Raw genomic sequence first — 21092 nt, forward strand, 5'->3', positions numbered from 1 at the left:
GAAAGGAAAACATGATGAAGCCTATGTTGCGCTTGGATTCATGGTTGGGATGGTGGGGGCAGAGGAGAGACCCGTGTGTGTTTTGTGTCTTAAACCGCTGGCAGCAGACAGCATGAGACAAAGTAGGAAGACACTTAGAGACAACAAACCCCAGTTACGTTAATAAGTCACTCGACTTCTTTGAAAGAAAGCTCTAGATGAGTAACAAAGTAAGCCTGTTATAACAATTGCACGTGTATTTTATCTGTTTTGAACTTGGTGTTATTTGATCTTACTGGTTTAAAAATTAATATTTCAATAAATAGTACACTTGGCCATTTTGGTTATCATTTTGTTGACAAGTGGGGCTTGAAAATTCGCCCACCCTCTTAAGTGGGGAATGACAGAAAATGTTTGAGAACCACTGATCTAAAGAACTGCAGGCCTCACTTGCTTCAATTAAGGTCAGTGTTCACGACTCCACCATGAGAAAGAGACTGGGCAAAAACGGCCTGCATGGCAGATTTCCAAGGTGCAAACCACTTTTAAGCAAAAAAAACATTAAAGCTCGTCTCAATTTTGCTAAAAAACATCTCAATGATTGCCAAGACTTTTGGGAAAATACCTTGTGGACCGACGAGACAAAAGTTGAACTTTTTGGATGGTGCGTGTCCCGTTACATCTGGCGTAAAAGTAACACAGCATTTCAGAAAAAGAACATCATCCAACAGTAAAATATGGTGGTGGTAGTGTGATGGTCTGGGGTTGTTTTGCTGCTTCAGGACCTGGAAGGCTTGCTGTGATAGATGGAACCATGAATTCTACTGTCTACCAAAAAATCCTAAAGGAGAATTTCCGGCCATCTGTTCGTCAACTCAAGCTGAAGCGATCTTGGGTGCTGCAGTAGGACAATGACCCCAAACACACCAGCAAATCCACCTCTGAATGGCTGAAGAAAAACAAAATGAAGACTTTGGAGTGGCCTAATCAAAGTCCTGACCTGAATCCTATTGAGTTATCGCAAACGCTTGATTGCAGTTATTGCTGCTAAGGGTGGCCCAACCAGTTATTAGGTTCCGGGGGCAATTACTTTTTTTTTACACAGGGCCATGTAGGTTTGGATTTTTTTTCTCCCTAAATAATAAAAACCATCATTTAAAAACTGCATTTTCTGTTTACTTGTGTTATCTTTGACTAATAGTTAAATGTGTTTGATGATCAGAAACATTTTGTGTGACAAACATGCAAAAGAATAAGAAATCAGGAAGGGGGCAAATAGCTTTTCACACCACTGTACCTATATTAAATTAAATTTCATATTACACACACACATGCACACACACACAAACACACACACACATTTATTTAATAATTAAATAATAATTAATACAAAATATAAAGTAAAAATAAAACAAATTAACCTGTACTTTACCTTAAAAAAATGTAAAAATAAATCCCGACAGATAAGTGTTTCCGCTTGTGCACGCAGGGTGTGTGTGTGTAAAATGTGCGTGCGCACACACACAAATTAACGGATAGACCATTTTCAAAACCGTTTAAAAATTAGCAAGGAACATCCCTAGTCACACTCGCGTGAGCGCATACTAACAGGATCCCTGCTGTAAAGTAAAACAGAAGACCCCACCAGGTACCACTCTTCTAAGAGCGGAAGGTGAGGTGGCGAGATGCAAGGGGTGGTTAGGAACATGGAACAGGGGTGCTTATATGATCATGGCAAAACTGTAGCTTGACGGGTTGTGACAGTAGCCCCCCCCCCAAGAATGCCACCTGGCGCCTCAGGGTGGAGTCTATAAAAGTCAGCGACTAGGGAGCGGTCCAGGATGAACCTGGTTGGTACCCAACTCCGCTCCTCAGGGCCATAGCCCTCCCAGTCCACCAGGTACTGGAGACCACGACCACGCCGGCGAGACCTGAGGAGTCTACAGACTGTGAAGGCTTCGCCTCCATCTATGAGTCAAGGGGGGGAGGGGGTTGAATGGGTGGAGATAGTGGACAGGGGAGCAGTCAACGGATCTGGGAGACGTGAAATGTAGGATTGATTCTGCGCATAGAGAGTGATGGAGCTAGTCGGACAGGGCATGGATTTATGATCCGGGTGATGGTGAAAGGTCCGATGAATCTTGGTGAAATTTTCTTGGATGTGGTTTTGGGGGGGAGGTAACGTGCAGAAAACATGACCCTTTGGCCGACAAGATATCTAGGGGCTGGTGACCGATGACGATTTGCCTGGCGTTGGAAGGCACTTACGGTGCGCCGTAGCTGGTTGCGGGCACGCTGCCATGTTCTCTTGCAGCACCGGATGAAGGTTTGGGCTAAGGGTACGGCTACCTCCTCTTCCTGGGTCGTAAAGAGGGGTGATTGATAGCCCAGGCAACAGTGGAAGGGGGACATGCCTTTGGAGGAGGTAGGGAGCAAGTTGTGGGCGTACTCAACCCAGGGTAAAAAGCGGCTGCAGGAGAATGGATCCCGGGTGGCCATGCATCTTAAAGATTTTTCCAGCTTCTGGTTGATTCGTTCCGTTTGGCCGTTAGTTTGGGGATGGAATCCAGAAATAAGGCTGGGGTTAGCCCCGACGAGGTTGTAAAAGGCTTTCTAGAATTAGGCAGAAAACTAGGGGCCTCTGTCCGAGACGATGTCGACCGGGAGTCCGTGAAGTCGGAAGTCGTGGTTGATTAGTAGTTCGGCTGTTTCCTTCGCAGACAGGAGTTTCGGTAGTGGTATGAAATATGCAGACTTAGAGAAGCGATCTACAATGGTCAGAATGCAGGTATTGTTTTGAGATGGTGGTAGGCCGGTAACGAAGTCGATGGAGATGTGGAACCAAGGGCGGTGGGGAATAAGAAGCGGTCTAAGGAAACCCTCAGGAGGGCGGTTGGTAACCTTGTTCCTGAGACAGGTGTCACAGGATGCCACAAAGTTCTTGACATCCTCCTTCATCGTGGACCACCAGAAACGCTGTTGAAGAAGGAAGAGAGTGCATGCTGCCCCAGGGTGGCATGCCAGTCTGGAACTGTGAGCCCAGTCTAACACCTGTGGTCGTACAGAGACTGGGACAAAGAGCTTGTCAGGTGGGACGATGCTTGGGCCTGGTTCCCGTTCAAATGTCTGCTGGACAAGCTTCTCCACAGTAAGCCGGGTTATTGCCACGAGACACTGGGGAGGAAGGATAATCTCCATCGTGGATGCGTCCTGAGAGGTGAAGAATTGCCAAGAGAGGGTGTCAGGTTTAGCGTTCTTGGAACCAGGGCGTTACGACGGCGTGAACTGGATACGAGAGAAGAATAACGACCACCGTGCCTGGCTTTTAGCCGTTCTTAGATATTCCAGATTTTTATGGTAAGTTCACACAAGAATGGGTGGTCGGCCCCTTCCAGCCAGTGCCTCCATTCTTCTATGGCCAATTTGACCGCCAATAGTTCACGCTCCCGAATGTTGTAGTTGCGTTCAGGGGGTGTGAGTCTGCGGGAGAAGAAGGAGCATGGGTGAAGTTTATTGTCTTCTGTGGACCTGTGAGACAGGATGGCCGCCATCCCAGTTTCAGATGCGTCTACTTCCACGACAAACTGGAGGGAGGGGTCGGGAAAGATGAGGATGGGAGCAGTGGTGAAGCGATGTTTAAGATCCTTGAAAGCTATGTCTGCCTGGGGGTTCCATTGGAATGAGATCTTAGAAGCCGTGAGAGTCGTAAGTGGGGCCGCGACCATGCTGTAGCTCCGGATGAAGCGGCGATAAAAGTTGGCGAACCCTAAGAAGCGTTGGAATTTGCGTCCTGATGACGGTACTGGCCAGTCAGTGACCACCTTCACCTTGGTAGGGTCCATCTGGATGCCCTCAGGGGAGATGCAATATCCCAAAAAGGATGTGGAGGAGCAATGAAATTCGCATTTGCATGACGTAAAGTTTATTCTCAAGTAGCCATTGCAGGACCTGGCGAACGTGAGATTTGTGTTCCTTGACTGAGCGTGAGAAAACCAAGATGTCGTCCAGGTAAGCAAAGACAAAGACATTAAGAAAATCCCTGAGGACATCATTTATAAGAGCCTGAAACACTGCCGGCGCGTTGGTTAAGCCGAAAGGAACCACTAGATACTCATAATGGCTGGTGGGTGTTTTAAAGGCGGTTTTCCACTTATCACCCTCCCGTATCCTGACAAGGTGGTAGGCGTTTCTCAGATCTAGTTTGGTGAAGACACGGGCATCCTGGAGAAGTTCGAAGGCTGATGACATCAGAGGAAGGGGGGTAGCGGTTCTTGACCCTGATTTCATTTAGCCATCTGTAATCAATACAGGGTCTGAGGGATTTGTCTTTCTTTTCTACGAAGAAGAACCCTGCCCCTGCTGGTGAAAAGGATGGGCAGATGATCCCTGCAGCAAGTGACTCCTTTATGTACTGTTCCATGGTCTCTCTCTCAGGGCGAGAGAGGGAGTAAAGTCGCCCCTTGGGTGTAGAGGTGCCGGGAAGAAGGTCAATCGCACATAAGGGCGATGTTGAGGTAAGGAGACGGCCCGTGACTTACTGAACACCTGACTTAGGTCATGATACTCACCTTTATCAGGAGGGATCACCTCTTGTGGTGTGGACAAGGTTTGGCCCATAGGGGCGGAGCATAGACATGAAGAGAGGCAGGTTGGACTCCAATCCCTAAAATGCCCTTTTAGTTGTCTCTGCGGCGCTGGCGTTCCTTGGGTAAGATGCGTGTGCGGCTTATCTGCATGGGTTCAGAGGGTACCTCAGGAGTGACTAAGGCTGGTGCAGAGGTGCATGTTGTGAGACAAGCCTGCCGTTCAGATCGTCGAATACGCTTGCGGGCGTCAATACGTGTTGCTAGGTCAATGAGTCCCTGCGGGTTTGAGTGAAGTTTATGAGCCGCGAGCTTGTCTTTAACTGAGTCTGAAAGCCCATGGAGGAAACAGTCGAAAAGAGCTTTTTCGTCCCAGTCACAAGAGGGAGCCAAAGTCAATGGCACCTAGAAATCAATAGTCAGAGACAGAACGTGCTCCCTGGCGTAACTGAAGTATTTGGTTCGCTGCCTGATGTCCTGTGAAGGAACGATCTAAAACTCTCCTCATTTTCTCAGTAAAAGTTTTATAAGTGAAGCAACATGGAACTTGAGCATCCCACAGTGCCGTTCCTGACAGTGGCTGATTCTAAATCTGAGTGGAGAGAGACTGCAAGGTTTTGGTGATGGTTTAAAGTGTATTAGTGATCTGTGTGATTTCCTGCTGATGTGTTCCTAAGAGGGTTTCTTGGCTCTCTAATGCCCCCCTCAGGCGAGCAGCCTCTGCTGGATTCATTCCTCTTGGCCAGATTATTCTGTCACGGGTTGCTACAGGGTGTGATGGATCCAAGCGCAGAGTTAGACCGGTGATTCCGAGTGACAAATGATATATTCGCGATAGTGCTTGTGTAGCAGACTGAGCCGGCCAAGTGGATTAAAGAGTAGGTGCAGGTTAACCCTCTGAGGTCCGCGCACGCATATATGCGTTTTGAGGCGTCTTCCCCTGATGACGCCAATAAGAACTTAAATTACACTTTCAGTTTCAGTCGTACAGACAAGATCTATATATTAATCAAATCTGTAAAGTGTCTACTTTTTTTGTACGAACACATGTTAAAAATAAAACTTTGTGCATTAATAAAATAAAAACCGGGTGCGCTGTCTGTCGCTTAGGTCTGCATGAACTGCAGGGAGAAACACTACAAATGGAGAGCTCCACACCAAGGCAGCCATCTGCAGCACCATCAGAGGTGTGTAAGATGAGAAGGGGAGGTGGGAGGAGCTGATCAGTAAGGGGGCAAAAACTTTCACACCACATGTGTGCATGTATGCATGTACAGTGGTGTGAAAAACTATTTGCCCCCTTCCTGATTTCTTATTCTTTTGCATGTTTGTCACACAAAATGTTTCTGATCATCAGACACATTTAACTATTAGTCAAAGATAACACAAGTAAACACAAAATGCAGTTTTTAAATGATGGTTTTTATTATTTAGGGAGAAAAAAAATCCAAACCTACACGGCCCTGTGTGAAAAAGTAATTGCCCCCTGAACCTAATAACTGGTTGGGCCACCCTTAGCAGCAATAACTGCAATCAAAAATTTGCGATAAATTGCAACGAGTATTTTACAGCGCTCTGGAGGAATTTTGGCCCACTCATCTTTGCAGAATTGTTGTAATTCAGCTTTATTTGAGGGTTTTCTAGCATGAACCGCCTTTTTAAGGTCATGCCACAACATCTCAATAGGATTCAGGTCAGGACTTTGACTAGGCCACTCCAAAGTCTTCATTTTGTTTTTCTTTAGCCATTCAGAGGTGGATTTGCTGGTGTGTTTTGGGTCATTGTCCTGCTGCAAGATCGCTTCAGCTTGAGTTGACGAACAGATGGCCGGACATTCTCCTTCAGGATTTTTTGGTAGACAGTAGAATTCATGGTTCCATCTATCACAGCAAGCCTTTCAGGTCCTAAAGCAGCAAAACAACCCCAGACCATCACACTACCACCACCATACTTTACTGTTGGTATGATGTTCTTTTTCTGAAATGCTGTGTAACTTTTACGCCAGATGTAACAGGACACACACCTTCCAAAAAGTTCAACTTTTGTCTCGTCGGTCCACAAGGTATTTTCCCAAAAGTCTTGGCAATCATTGAAATGTTTTTTAGCAAAATTGAGACGAGCCTTAATGTTCTTTTTGCTTAAAAGTAGTTTGCGCCTTGGAAATCTGCCATGCAGGCCTATTTTGCCCAGTCTCTTTCTTATGGTGGAGTCGTGAACACTGACCTTAATTGAGGCAAGTGAGGCCTGCAGTTCTTTACATGTTGTCCTGGGGTCAAAAAATAAACATTAGCTAAATGTGGTTTGGACAGAATATCAAGTTCACTAGCTGATAATTTTATTTGTACGAAGAATGAACTGTTATATAGCCTATGTCTGTTTGTATCAGTTTATTGTTATTTAAAAAAATAAATTCAAAAATAAACCAAACTTTAAATATAGAAATAACTAGTAAAATAGCCTTTCAGAATAAAATATTACAATAATGGAAAAAAAGACGCACTAAAAATGCTGTGTTGTTTCTGTAAGGACATCGTTAGGTGGTTTTTGCTGGGTCAAAATTCTGGGTTATTTCGGGTACTTTAAAACACATTGTTGTGTTGCTGTTGAGTCATTTACAAAATGAACACCTGGTTGGGTTATTTTAACCCAACAACTGGTTTATTCATTATTCTCTGTTTTCTCCAAACAGCAGCTTGCAAAATATTTGAAATATTACTGTTATTGTGTCACAAGTGTAGTTTTTGGAGATTTGAGCTTCAGGAAATCTCCCGGCGCTCTGCGCATAATACCGGCCCAGCTTTGGAAAGAATTTCTAAATTGGACTATTGTTGTTTACTTACAATATATGTTAATTTAATTTAAATGAGGTTTGGGCTCGGGGTTTGGTATCTGTAACGGGTTCGAGCCTATTTGCACGAGTGGCACCATGAAGCACGGACACGAGGCGAGGTCTTACGGGAAAAGGGATAATTTATTTAGGTAAAATAGGGAAGGAAAGATTAAAGGAGGGAGGACGGAAAGAAAGGGGAAGGGATGAAGTGCACATGCAGATTCGGGGGCTGTGCCATGCTGGCATGCGGGCACACAGCTGGTAACAGGTGGCGATGGGCAGAGTGGCAGAACAGAGCACGCAGAGGCAACGCGCCTGCACGAGGATCAATGGACGGAATTCCAGTGTCCTGTTTAAAGTCCCTGGAGTGCGTCACATCGCCCCACTCGCATGCCACTCTGTCCTGCTCCACCGCATCACGCATACTTCCCGAACTAAACTCTGTGCCTTGCTTTTACACTGCGTTCCAAATTATTATGCAAAACATATTTTTCTTAGATTTTTAAAATTACCTATATGAATTGCAGTCATTGTTATTTTCCAGTCATCAAATATTAAAGTACAATTAAAAGGTTTTTGAACAAACTGCCCAGTAATAACAGTATATTTAAAAAAAATAAAACACTCAAAATGCACTCAAATGCATGTTCCAAATTATTATGCACAACAGAGTTTCCAAACTTTTCATTTTTATAAAGAACAAAAATGGTCATTTGTGAAATAATAAGCATTAGCAGGTTATTAAAAACTGAAAGGTAACTGAAATCAAACAGTATTCAAGTCAAAACTTTATTATAGGTGATGTTAAATTTGCACATAGGACCCCTTGTTCGAAAGGAGCTTCTGAACTCTCCCATCCATTGAATTTGTCATGTTTTGGATGGTATCTGCTTCAATTGTTTTGCATAAGGACAGAATAGCCTACCAGAGCTGTTGTTTAGATGTGAACTGCCTCCCACCATCATAGACAATCTTTTTGATGATGCTCCAGAGGTTCTCAATAGGGTTGAGGTCAGGGGAGGATAGGGGCCACGCCATAAGTTTGTCCCCTTTTATGCCCATAGCAGCCAGAGATGTAGATGTGTTCTTTGCAGCATGAGACGGTGCATTATCATGCATAAAAATTATCTTGCTGCGGAATGCACGGTTCTTTTTGAACCATGGCAGGAAGTGCGCTTTGAGAAACTCCACATATTTTATGGATGTCATTTTTACCCCGTCAATTTCTCTTCCCATGATTCCAGCCTAAAACATTACTCCACCTCCTCCTTGTTGGCGCCGTAGCCTTGTTTGCATGGGGTGGCCATCAACCACTCCATCCATCTGGACCATCAAGGGTTGCACGGCACTCATCGGTGAACAAAACAGTCTTCATGTATTGTTTGGCCCACTGGAGCCGTTTCTGCTTGTGTGCAGTGGATAGGGGAGGTCGAAAGGCTTACGCACAGCTGCAAACCTCTGGAGGACCCTGCATCTTGTTATTCGGGGCACGTTGGAGGCACCAGCAGCTTAAAAAAATTGTCTGCTGCTAAGACAAGGCATTTTTGCAGCTGCTCTTTTAACCCGATGTAATTGCCTGTTGGAAAGAGTCCTCAATCTTCCCTTATCAGCACGCACAAGTGTGTGCTCTGAATCAGCTACATACTTCTTGATTGTGAGATGATCACAATGAAATGTCTTGGCAATGTTGATTGTTCTCATGCCTTGAGTTAAACACTCAACAATTTGTTGCTTCTCAGCAGCTGACAGGTCCTTTTTCTTTCCCATTTTGGTTGAAAATGTAGGCTGCTTAATAATGTGGGACAGCCTTCTTTAGTAGTGTTGCCTTTAATTGGACACACCTGCCAAACTAATTAGCACAGGTGTCTGCAATGCTTTCAGTGATATAAAGAGCCCCGACACACATCACCATCCATGGGTTCAACTGACAAACAAAAAAATTCTTACCTAATCATTCCTAAACACTTTTTGCATAATAATTTGGAACGCAGTGTATAATGCGGAGCTCGAGATCATAACGTTAATTATTCCCAGCCGGCCCGAATAGGCAGCTCCGTCCCTTTACATACCTGCCACCTATCTAGAAAGCCTACGAAGTGAGCGAGGAGCAATAGTAGATTTGGGCGCACAACCATCACAGACGCATGCCGTGAAATATTGTGATCCTCGTCCTTAATCTCTTACGTAGTCTAACATCAGCGTTCAGCTGCAGGCATAAAGTAAGAAAATACGTTGGGGGAAAACAGCAAGGAGAGTGACTCTGACCATTTTAATAATTTACTTATACACAGTTTCGGTTCATTTTCTGACGCGCTTAAGTTCACTGAAAACAATACAGAATAGCGTTTGCTTTAATTATTTTACAAGAAGGTTTTTTTGTGACGCCTAAAAATAGATGCAGGATTATTTAATATAGTCTAAATAAAACTGCTTTTCTAAACGTGGGCTATCGTTGTTTATCTCCTCCTCCTTAATCCTAATCAGCGCACACGCGCATGCATAAAGTTTTCTCGAGGTGTGCGGTGTGCACGGGCTCTCAGCCTGTTCCTGACGCCGGCTTGTTTCCCTCGGGCCGCCGCTTCGCATCGCGTCCTTTGTTGTCCCTCAGGATCTCACTCGGCCAACTCGGGGTTAAAAACTTCGAATTGTGAGTACATTGTATACCAATAGAAACAAGAGTGTCTCTATCATAACTAATGTACTCCATGGTGGTAATTTTGCCAATTTACAAACGCTGAAAACTAACTTAAAAAACAAAAACAACGAAAAGGTGGTCGGAGCAGTCGTGACGGCAGCCGACCTCACCGGCGCCATCTTGGAAACCCTTTTCCTGAGTAAAAAGCTTGAGTTGATACTTTACCTTCTAAAGAAGTCTTTTAAAACCCTAGTATCTATACTTCTACTCAAGTAATGAATGTAAATACTTTTGACACCACTGGTGGAGTCATCAGACTACAGCACAATATTCCAATTTATATCAGTCTATCTCAGATGAGCTTGGGCCCAGAAAAGTCATTAGCATTTCTTGATGTTGTTTACATACTGTATGGCTTAGGTTTTGATCTTTGAGTTTTAACTTGCATTTAGAGATATAACGGCAAAGTGTGTTTACCAAGAAAGGGTTCCTGAAGTATTATGACAGTATGACATTGAGTTTAAAAGCAGAGATGCTTGAGGGATCAAAGACCATGCACATTCAGCGTTGCCTTTCGTCTTTGGCATACACATTATTGGATTTTTTATTTTTTAATAGCTGTTATCTTTTCATAGCTGTTGACAGGCCTATATTTTTAACAATTGCTTCTTGGGGAATATTATTTTTCAAATGATTGACTATTTGATAGGCCTATATTTTTAACAATTGCTTCTTGGGGAATATTATTTTTAAAATGATTGACTATTTTCTAATGCAGTTGTGCACATACTAGTGAAACTCTTCCTATTCTTGCTTTTAAAAATTGGACCTTTTAAAAATTAAGTTTATACAGTACATAAATCCTGACTGTCAATTGCAATAAATTAATAACATTTCCTGCTGAATGATATAATCAGTCAAAAGGGATTTGTACATCACTGATTTCTGTTTTTTCTTTAATTAAAGAAAAATGGCATAAATTGGCATTGTTTAATGGAATTTACTTTGTCACCCCTAATATACTTATAAGTGTCCTGGCCAAAAATTAAGTTAAACACGATTTAATATTTCATTCAATTACCTTTAGCACAGCACACAATGTGGTGGTCTGTTCATGTATGAAAATTATTCTCATGCTTCCAGAACCACTTTTTCACAATATGTAGGTGCCTTTAGGGAAGAGAGACTCTATGGATGATTTGATTATTTGATAATTCAGTACATTCAGGTCAGCAGCTGACTTTATTTTATTGCCTCATAATATTTCTGATGTTGCTAGATCTTACCAACTGAAGCAAAGCCTGATCATAACAATGCATACAGTGGCCACTATGCATGATAGATGTATCACTTCATGCACACACCTGACATGCCATCGGAACAGCTTAAGATAACCTTATCTCATCCGCAAACATAAAGGAGCGTCAAACAAAGCCACACTTAACCAGGCCTTGTCCAACCAGGAAGTCCACTGTGTCTGGAGCCACGCTAAAACCAGATGCCTCAAATTACACCCAAACACGATAGTGTAAATTGGCGATCCGGTAAACAAAGCAGACAGTTTTAGAGCTTCACCCCGAGTTGGGGGGGGAACCACCAAATCACACTTTGACAGTCTTATTGACCCCAGAACACGGGTCCTGTGTTTCAGCTCGTGGCTCAATGAACAAGGAGGCATACGACAGAGACATTATGTCATACAATCTTTAAAGTGTGCCAGAAGGGCGAAATCTATCGACAGATATTTACCTAGTATGTTTTATTTCTGTGAATGTTTAATGATTTTGCATAACCTTAAATGTGTAATCAGCATTTACAAACCCCTTTTATTAGATGAAGGTACAGTATGAATGTTTTTGTTTGTCCACTTGCCTCATGAGGATTGACCACAAGTTCGCAATGGGATCAAGATATGTAGAGTCTCCTGGAGGGAGAATATTTTAACTATTTAAATATAAATAGTTTTTATTTAATAGAATAATAAGAGAAAAATTCAACTAGTATTTGCAGATTTACTGTAAGAACACCATCATTATCACCAAGATGTTTTGGACACATGCCCCATAGAGGCAGCAATGATCCCTTGCTAGCAGGTGAGATGGAACTTTAGCATTACAAATAAAAGTAACGTAGCTTTTGCACATGGCAGTGGCAAGTTCGAATCCTGGTGATGCCACAGCTGTCTGTGACCAGGAGACCTTGGGAGCAAAACTGTCTGTGCTCAATCTTCTACTTTCACATTATTCAGAACACTAGCGAATCATGGGCATATCCGAGGTTGTAACCTTCACCCTCCATAATAGGTGATGGATCTACGAGTAAATTAGGGAGAAAAATCAGGAAAAATTATTAAATGTGAGACATACCACATACCAGACATACCCCGCCCCAAGATTCTAGTGGAGATCTTTTTTGCAAATGTGTGTCAACTTCTAAAATATCCTCCATCATATCAATATAACAATGTATGTATCATATATATATATATATATATATATATATATATATATATATATATATATATATATATATATATGTTTGCATTTTTTTTCTCTTTTAAGATTCAAAAGTACTGCAGAGTTCTCTCTATATAAGCAATACTCCTGACTAGATGTTTGGAAATTATGTAACTGCTAGTACTTTAAGAAGATCCCTAAGCCCTCAGCTTCCTCAGTAATAATATGCAAATCAATGCTTGTAAAATAACTTGGGTTATCAGTAAATATTGGTCAAATAAGGTAAATACATTTAGACACTCTTGAATCACCCATAGTAATGACTGGTGTGTTGAGGTGTTTTAACTCACGCGAAAGCGGAGGCGATCTCTTTCCTCACGAATAGCACTTATGGTGGCTCTTGTACAGTTATGTGCTTTATCCTTGCTGCTCAGCATCGCTGTCAAACTCTCATTCTCTTCTTGCAAACTTGCCAGCTCCTCCTCCCATCTAACACGCTCCTCATACAGACTTGGGTAAACATCTTTGCCCAGTGTCCCCTCAACCTCCTCAACAGTCTATTTCTCACAACAAAAAAAACAAGCACACATGCAGACACACACACATGCAGACACACACAGTTACTTTATTTTAAAAGGTTAAGCAAACTTGAGTACCCTTGAGGTATCCCTTCAAGCATTGATTTGTTGAGGCTGCCAAAAACAAATGCCCTAATTTCACACAACGTCCAACATTTTGAATCCACAGGTAAATAAGCATATGGTGTAAAATTTTATTGCCAGTTCTATTTAATCTTGTATTTATACCGCCGATTAGACGAGACATCTGTCACTCAAAAAGTACTGCAGCCTCACAGACCTTTAAATGTATTTTCATTTAAGGATTCATTTCAGTATTTTAGAATTGTACAGCAATTTGGTCAACTAAATGTGCTTTGAAAATAAATTTGACTTGACAGTTCTTCTTGTATGTTTTAAGTGACAGATGTCTCTTCCAATCAGAGAGAAGAATTTAATTTGTGAACTATACCTACCTTTTCCAGTTTGAGTGAATCGTTGTTGTGTTTTCTTATTTGGTATTTTGTTTCTGTATATGTCATTGTCTTTTCTGATTTGTTGAATTTTTTTCGGTTTTATTTTGTTTTCGGTTTTGTTATTTTGTTTTCAAATTTGTTATTTAGTTTTTGTTATTTTATTTTGTTTTGTTATTTTGGTTTTTGCTTTTGTTATTTTGTTTTGTTGTTTTTTTTTTGTTTGTTTTTTATTTTTTGGTTTTGTTATTTGGTTTTTAAATTTGTTATTTAGTTTTTAGCTTTGTTATTTTGTTTTGCACTTCTCTGCCACCGTAGAAGCCTCCGCCTGCTCTCGCCATACTTTAGCTTTGCACAAACACACGCACAAACACACATGCGTGTGCATAAGGCAAAAGCAAGTGTTATTGGAGAGGTTTCTTGGTAAAGATCCAGTTTCTAAACACATACTAATAGAAACACTGCTCTGCTGGAATTCTTTTCAAAAGTAAAGTGCAGGCGCAAGTGCACTGCATGCGCACATACACTAAAGGAATTACTACTCTAAACAAACTTATCTCCCACACTGATACAGCCTGTTTAACTTTTTTTTTCTTCATGGAGGCCATTGTTGCAATACAGTTACTAAAGAACAGTCACTACACATGGACACAAAATGAAAAAAAAAAATGCTTTGGAAAAGGTCAGTATGCTATACTGTATAAAGCCCGCACTCGTTTATTAAGTTAAAATTTATTTACAAATTAAGCTTGTATTGAGAAATGCTTGCACAACTAATTTACTCGCAATTCAATATTCCATTATAGACCCTATTTGACATCGACAAATACAGTATTGGAAGAACGGTCAGTCATCACTTAACATATGTGACACACATTACTGTTATTTGCACCAATCACACATCTTGCACCGTATGTGCATTGAACAGTCAGTCATTAAAAAAACTTATTTATCATATGTGATGCACACTACTGGTATTTGCACTAACTGCTGATTTGTTATTACTCTGTATTTGCATATTATATGATCGCTATTTAATCTGCATAGTAGTTTATATTTTATAGTTTATAAAAAGCACCTTACCTTTGAAAACAATCACGACAGAGAAGAGTTTGTGTGTTTGTTATGCAACCTGAGAGAAGGGGGCTGGAAACGCGAGCGAGACCCCCTTCAGCCCCCCTCCTCTCAGGTTGCCAAAAAAACACACAAACTCTTCTCTATCGCGATTGTTTTCAAAGCTAAGGTGCTTTTTAATTTGTTTTGTTGTTGTTTTACTTTATAGCAGTGATCCTGTTAGTATGCGCTCACGCGAGTGTGACTAGGGATGTTTCTTGCTAATTTTTAAACGGTTTTGAAAACGGTCTATCCGCTAATGTGTGTGTACCCTGCATGCACAAACGGAAACACTTATCTGTCGGGATTTATTTTTAACAATTTTTAAGGTAAAGTACAGGTTAATTTGTTTAATTTTAACTTTATATTTTGTATGAATTATTTTTATGTATTTTTTGGGGGGGGGCTGTAGAACGGATAAGTTTCCATTATTTCCTATGGGAAAATTAAATTTGGTTTACGAGTGTTTTGGAATACGAGCCCGCTTCCGGAACGAATTATGCTCGTAATCCTAGGTTCCACTGTACCCTTGTTAGACAGTTGGGGTAACAGCATTGTCAGCCATGACAGTAAGTTCTTGCTCAACAGTGCAACTGTGAATGCTTAGTTGATTTGCTGTGCATTTCACCAGAAGAAATTCCTATAAAACACCATGTTTCTGTTTTACCCAGTGCATTCTGGCAACTGCTGTGTAGAGGAAACACAAAGTCCAAGGAATGTGCATGCTTGTTATGGCAATCAAACCAGGCAAAAACCAGGTTGCCATTGTTGGGCCCTTGATCAAGGCCCTTCAACCTGTCTGCTCCAGGGGCGCTGTATCATGGCTGACCATGCGATCTGACTCCAGTTACTTTGGGATATGGGAAAAAAGAATTTCATTGTGCAGTAATGTATACAGTATGTGACAAACAAAGGCTTAACTTAATCCTACTTAATGTAGCTATGTGTAATTAATCCTGGATATATAAAAATAGAATAGTATGATTTCAGCACTGTACTATGCAATTAAACCGTTCATTAATCAATCATCAATTGGCTTACTTAAACCAATGATTGGTTATGGAATGAATATGTTTATCAAAAATTAATGCCATAATGTAACTAATTACTTTTTAAAGACAGTCATTTTGCAAAGTAAACTTTAACCAGTTTACTGTAACTTTAACCAGCAACTGCTTATCATCAAAAACACCCTTTTTCCACCTTAGAAATATTTTCAAGCTTAGAAACATTTTATCCATATCTGATGCAGTAAAGCTGGTTCATGCATTTATGACCTCCAGACTGGACTATTGTAATGCATTACTAGGTGGTTGTCCTGCAAGCTAAATTTAGTTAAAAATGCTGCCGCCAGGGTTCTCACCAAATCAAAAAAAGTATGATCATATAACCCGAATACTATCATCCCTGCACTGGCTACAAACTACTTACGTTCAGGGCTCTAAATGGTTTAGCTCCCACGTTTAGCCAGTCTTTTGACACATTACAATCCACCACGCTCCTTAAGATAGCAAAACTTGGAACTTCTGATCATTCCTAAATATCAAAATCTACAAAAGGGTGTAGAGTGTTCTTATATTTAGCTCCTAAGCTTTGGAATAGCCTTCCAGACAGTGGGGCTCAGACACAGTCTACCAGTTTAAAAGTAGACTCAAGACGCATCTTTTTAATCTGGAATATGCATAATTCATCCCATAACCTCGTACTCCAGTACATCTAAATGCACACTTTTATCTTGTGCTGCTAATATCCTGAACGGCAATGCTAATTCTCTCCACCTGTTCTTAATTTTTCTACCCATTTCAAAGCATCTGAAGACTTTGCCAGCTTCAATAAACAAAGGTCAACCCTGCGAGGATCTAAAGGCATCCAGAGAAGGACCACCTCCAGCTGGATTCTGCTTTATGATGTTCGTTTGTTTTCCCCGCCCATCAATCAATCAGTGCAGTGGTTTCCAGGGTGCAATTTTTTCTTCCTATCCCGTTGCATTTTTTTTTTCATTCATTTATTATTCACTTAGTATTGAATATGATTTAAAATGTAGCGATGTACAATACTTTAAAAAATATATACTTAAGTAAAATTACAGATTTTAAAAACTACTTTAAAAAGTAGAAGTACACAAAAATACTACTCAATTACAGTAACGCAAGTAAATATAATTCGTTACTTTCCACCTCTGCAAGTCACCCACTTTACATCCAGAATCTAGCCCATATATTATAAGTTTGGGGTAATAGTCAGTTCAGTAGGTAGTTCGAAAAGGGCAAACTCGACTTTTTTTTGCACAGTCTATGGCTCCAACCAAGGGGATTGGGCCCAAAACCCTATAAGCTAAAAGATCACCTCCATCCCCTCCTCACACTGTCACACTTTTCTAGGTCCCCCTTCCATCCCCTCAACTAGATCAGATAAGTGGGCTGAACAATTAGCCCTGTATATAGATATCTTAATGTATATATACATTAGTCTCTGCAACACTGAATGGTCCCTGTCTGCTTTAAATCAGCTACCATAGCCCCAGTCCCCAAAAAGCAAAGGATTACAGATCCACAGGCCTGCCGCTATAACGCCTGTGGCCAGGAAAGTATTTGAACGATTAATCCCGCCGAATCTAAAAACAAGAAACAACTCACACATGAAAACCTGTAGATGACCCAGCCAACATAGGCCTACATTACCTTCTGTATCACCTAGTCAGGAATCCTTCACAGGATCTTGTTTGTTAAGTTTAGTCTGGTATTTAATACCATTTTCCAGGAGCTCCACATCAAGCTTTCTAAGCTGTCTGTGCCTGAGTCTCATGGATCACTAACTGCCTCACAAACAAACACACAGTTCATTAATCAGCACAGAAGCATGTTGTGCTTCTGTGCTGATTATTAAAATGTGGATGCGTGTGCTATGTGCTCTCTTACATCTCCACTCTGCTAGTCTATATAATTATGACTGCACCTCTCCCAGCTCCTTTTTCAAGCGAATAAATTTTGAAAATGACACAATTGTCATTGATTCTGAATGGAGAAGAGTGTTCATAGAGACATAGACTCCAGTGGAAAGATCAGTGGCTGTGATTCCCCTCACTTATTAGTAAAAAAAAACTCAGATGGAGTAATTGGGCAGAAAATATAACGGAATACTAATAGGAATCAACTAGCTTTTTGATTGGTGTAGAATAATTATATATATATATATCCTTTACTATGTCAGAAAATAAATGCTCATATATGTCGTATTTATATCGGTTTTAATAAAAGTGTGCTAGAATGCGTTCAACTTCATGACTAGCTCGTTTAGAATCAGGTATTTATTGTAGATTGTTTGATGCGATGTTCTTTTCATACATTTCCGTGCAGCACAGCACGTTAAAACCTTCTGAAGCCCAGCTTCACTGGAGCTCTATGGGCAAGCACAGAGGAGCTTTTTTTATTGCAGAAGCTCAGCTTCTCTGGGAGTGAATGGAACAGTGGGCAGGCCAGGACGCTGGGCTGCTACATGATGATTGGAGGAGCTGTTTAAAGGGCGGAACCCTTTTTTGATTGACAGCATGTCTTAAGTACAGTGGTGTGAAAAACTATTTGCCCCCTTTCTGATTTCTTATTCTTTTGCATGTTTGTCACACTTAAATGTTTCTGCTAATCAAAAACCGTTAACTATTAGTCAATGATAACATAATTGAACACAAAATGCAGTTTTTAAATGAAGGTTTACGTTATTAAGGGAGAAAAATACTCCAAATCTACTTGGCCCTGTGTGAAAACAAGCCCCCCTTGTTAAAAAATAACTGTGGTTCATTACACCTGAGTTTAATTTCTGTAGTCACCCCCAGGCCTGATTACTGCCACACCTGTTTCAATCAAGAAATCACTTAAATAGGAGCTACCTGACACAGAGAAGTAGACCAAAAGCACCTCAAAAGCTAGACATCATGCCAAGATCCAAAGAAATTCAGGAACAAATGAGAACAAAAGTAATTGAGATCTATCAGTTTGGTAAAGGTTATAAAGCCATTTCTAAAGCTTTGGGACTCCAGCGAACCACAATGGGAGCCATTATTCACAAATGGCAAAAACATGGAACAGTGGTGAACCTTCCCAGGAGTGGCCGGCCGACCAAAATTACCCCAAGAGCGCAGAGACAACTCATCCGAGAGGCCACAAAAGACCCCAGGACAACATGTAAAGAACTGCAGGCCTCACTTGCCTCAATTAAGGTCAGTGTTCACGACTCCACCATAAGAAAGAGACTGGGCAAAAACGGCCTGCATGGCAGATTTCCAAGGCGCAAACCACTTTTAAGCAAAAAGAACATTAAGGCTCATCTCAATTTTGCTAAAAAACATCTCAATGATTGCCAAGACTTTTGGGAAAATACCTTGTGGACAGACGAGACAAAAGTGGAACTTTTTGGAAGGTACGTGTCCCGTTACATCTGGCCAAAGAACATCATACCAACAGTAAAATATGGTGGTGGTAGTGTGATGGTCTGGGGTTGTTTTGCTGCTTCAGGACCTGGAAGGCTTGCTGTGATAGATGGAGCCATGAATTCTACTGTCTACCAAAAACTCCTGAAGGAGAATGTCCGGCCATCTGTTCGTCAACTCAAGCTGAAGTGATCTTGGGTGCTGCAGCAGGACAATGACCCAAGATCCAAAGAAATTCAGGAACAAATGAGAACAAAAGTAATTGAGATCTATCAGTTTGGTAAAGGTTATAAAGCCATTTCTAAAGCTTTGGGACTCCAGCGAACCACAATGGGAGCCATTATTCACAAATGGCAAAAACATGGAACAGTGGTAAACCTTCCCAGGAGTGGCCGGCCGACCAAAATTACCCCAAGAGCGCAGAGACAACTCATTCGAGAGGCCACAAAAGACCCCAGGACAACATGTAAAGAACTGCAGGCCTCACTTGCCTCAATTAAGGTCAGTGTTCACGACTCCACCATAAGAAAGAGACTGGGCAAAAACGGCCTGCATGGCAGATTTCCAAGGCGCAAACCACTTTTAAGCAAAAAGAACATTAAGGCTCATCTCAATTTTGCTAAAAAACATCTCAATGATTGCCAAGACTTTTGGGAAAATACCTTGTGGACAGACGAGACAAAAGTGGAACTTTTTGGAAGGTGCGTGTCCCGTTACATCTGGCCAAAGAACATCATACCAACAGTAAAATATGGTGGTGGTAGTGTGATGGTCTGGGGTTGTTTTGCTGCTTCAGGACCTGGAAGGCTTGCTGTGATAGATGGAGCCATGAATTCTACTGTCTACCAAAAACTCCTGAAGGAGAATGTCCGGCCATCTGTTCGTCAACTCAAGCTGAAGTGATCTTGGGTGCTGCAGCAGGACAATGACCCAAAACACACCAGCAAATCCACCTCTGAATGGCTAAAGAAAAACAAAATGAAGACTTTGGAGTGGCCTAGTCAAAGTCCTGACCTGAATCCTATTGAGATGTTGTGGCATGACCTTAAAAAGGCGGTTCATGCTAGAAAACCCTCAAATAAAGCTGAATTACAACAATTCTGCAAAGATGAATGGGCCAAAATTCCTCCAGAGCACTGTAAAAGACTCGTTGCAAGTTATCACAAACGCTTGATTGCAGTTATTGCTGCTAAGGGTGGTCCAACCAGTTATTAGGTTCAGGGGCCATGTGGGTTTGGATTTTTTTTCTCCCTAAATAATAAAAACCATCATTTAAAAACTGCATTTTGTGTTTGCGTGTGTTATCTTTGACTAATAGTTAAATGTGTTTGATAATCAGAAACATTTTGTGTGACAAACATGCAAAAGAATAAGAAATCAGGAAGGGGGCAAATAGTTTTTCACACCACTGTATACATCAGCGCTACAGAGACTCCAGTTCAGTCCCATGCGGATTTGTAGGTAAAGTGGTACAACAAACTGCTGCAGCCTATATTGTTTGCTGGTGGTATAAACCATTTTTGTTTGTGCAAATCATTCTTTAAAAAAAAAAAAAAATATATATATATATATATATATATATATATATATATATATATATATATATATATAGCGTTCTTTACTTTGCTCCTTGTTTTAGCATTGTAAAGTTAGTTCGTTCATGTAATTAAAGTAGCTTGTGGAAGGGGAAACTAGCCAGCTAGTAAGCTGTGCATAATGGCAGACGCAGACAGTGCTAATATTGGTACACTGCTTTTGGCAAAACCATTTAGTAGTCTTCCTTATGAGGAGAGAGTCAGAATTGAACGGCAGGGCAGACCACTGCCCAAGATTGATCTGGTGCAAAAATCTGGAAAAAATAACATGTCTTTTTAGCTCTCCCGGTATGACAAGGTGAACTGGCTGACTGGCAGTGCTATGACAAAGAAAATGTACTGTTGGCCATGCCTCTTGACGAAACCTTCTCAGGGAATGGGATGTGTTTGGTCAAGCGTGGGTTTTGGGGATCTAGGTAACTTTGACAGGGCATACAAAAGGCATTTA

The 21092-nt window shown here is 41.3% G+C and overlaps 1 protein-coding gene across 7 annotated transcripts in view; it reads right to left on the minus strand.

Moving 5' to 3' along the window:
- The window catches only part of mcc (MCC regulator of WNT signaling pathway), a 355742-nt gene that overhangs the window by 228850 nt on the left and 105800 nt on the right, over window positions 1-21092 (minus strand). For 6 of the 7 annotated variants that reach the window (XM_053485491.1, XM_053485493.1, XM_053485497.1 and 3 more), the window contains one exon: window positions 12834-13040. The exons of the other annotated variant lie outside the window; for it this stretch is intronic. In XM_053485491.1, the coding sequence (XP_053341466.1) occupies window positions 12834-13040 (207 nt within the window). The remainder of the gene's footprint in view (window positions 1-12833; window positions 13041-21092) is intronic. 7 annotated transcript variants of the gene reach the window in all.

This window comes from Clarias gariepinus, chromosome 24 (genome assembly GCF_024256425.1).
Source record: "Clarias gariepinus isolate MV-2021 ecotype Netherlands chromosome 24, CGAR_prim_01v2, whole genome shotgun sequence".
NCBI lineage: Eukaryota > Metazoa > Chordata > Actinopteri > Siluriformes > Clariidae > Clarias > Clarias gariepinus.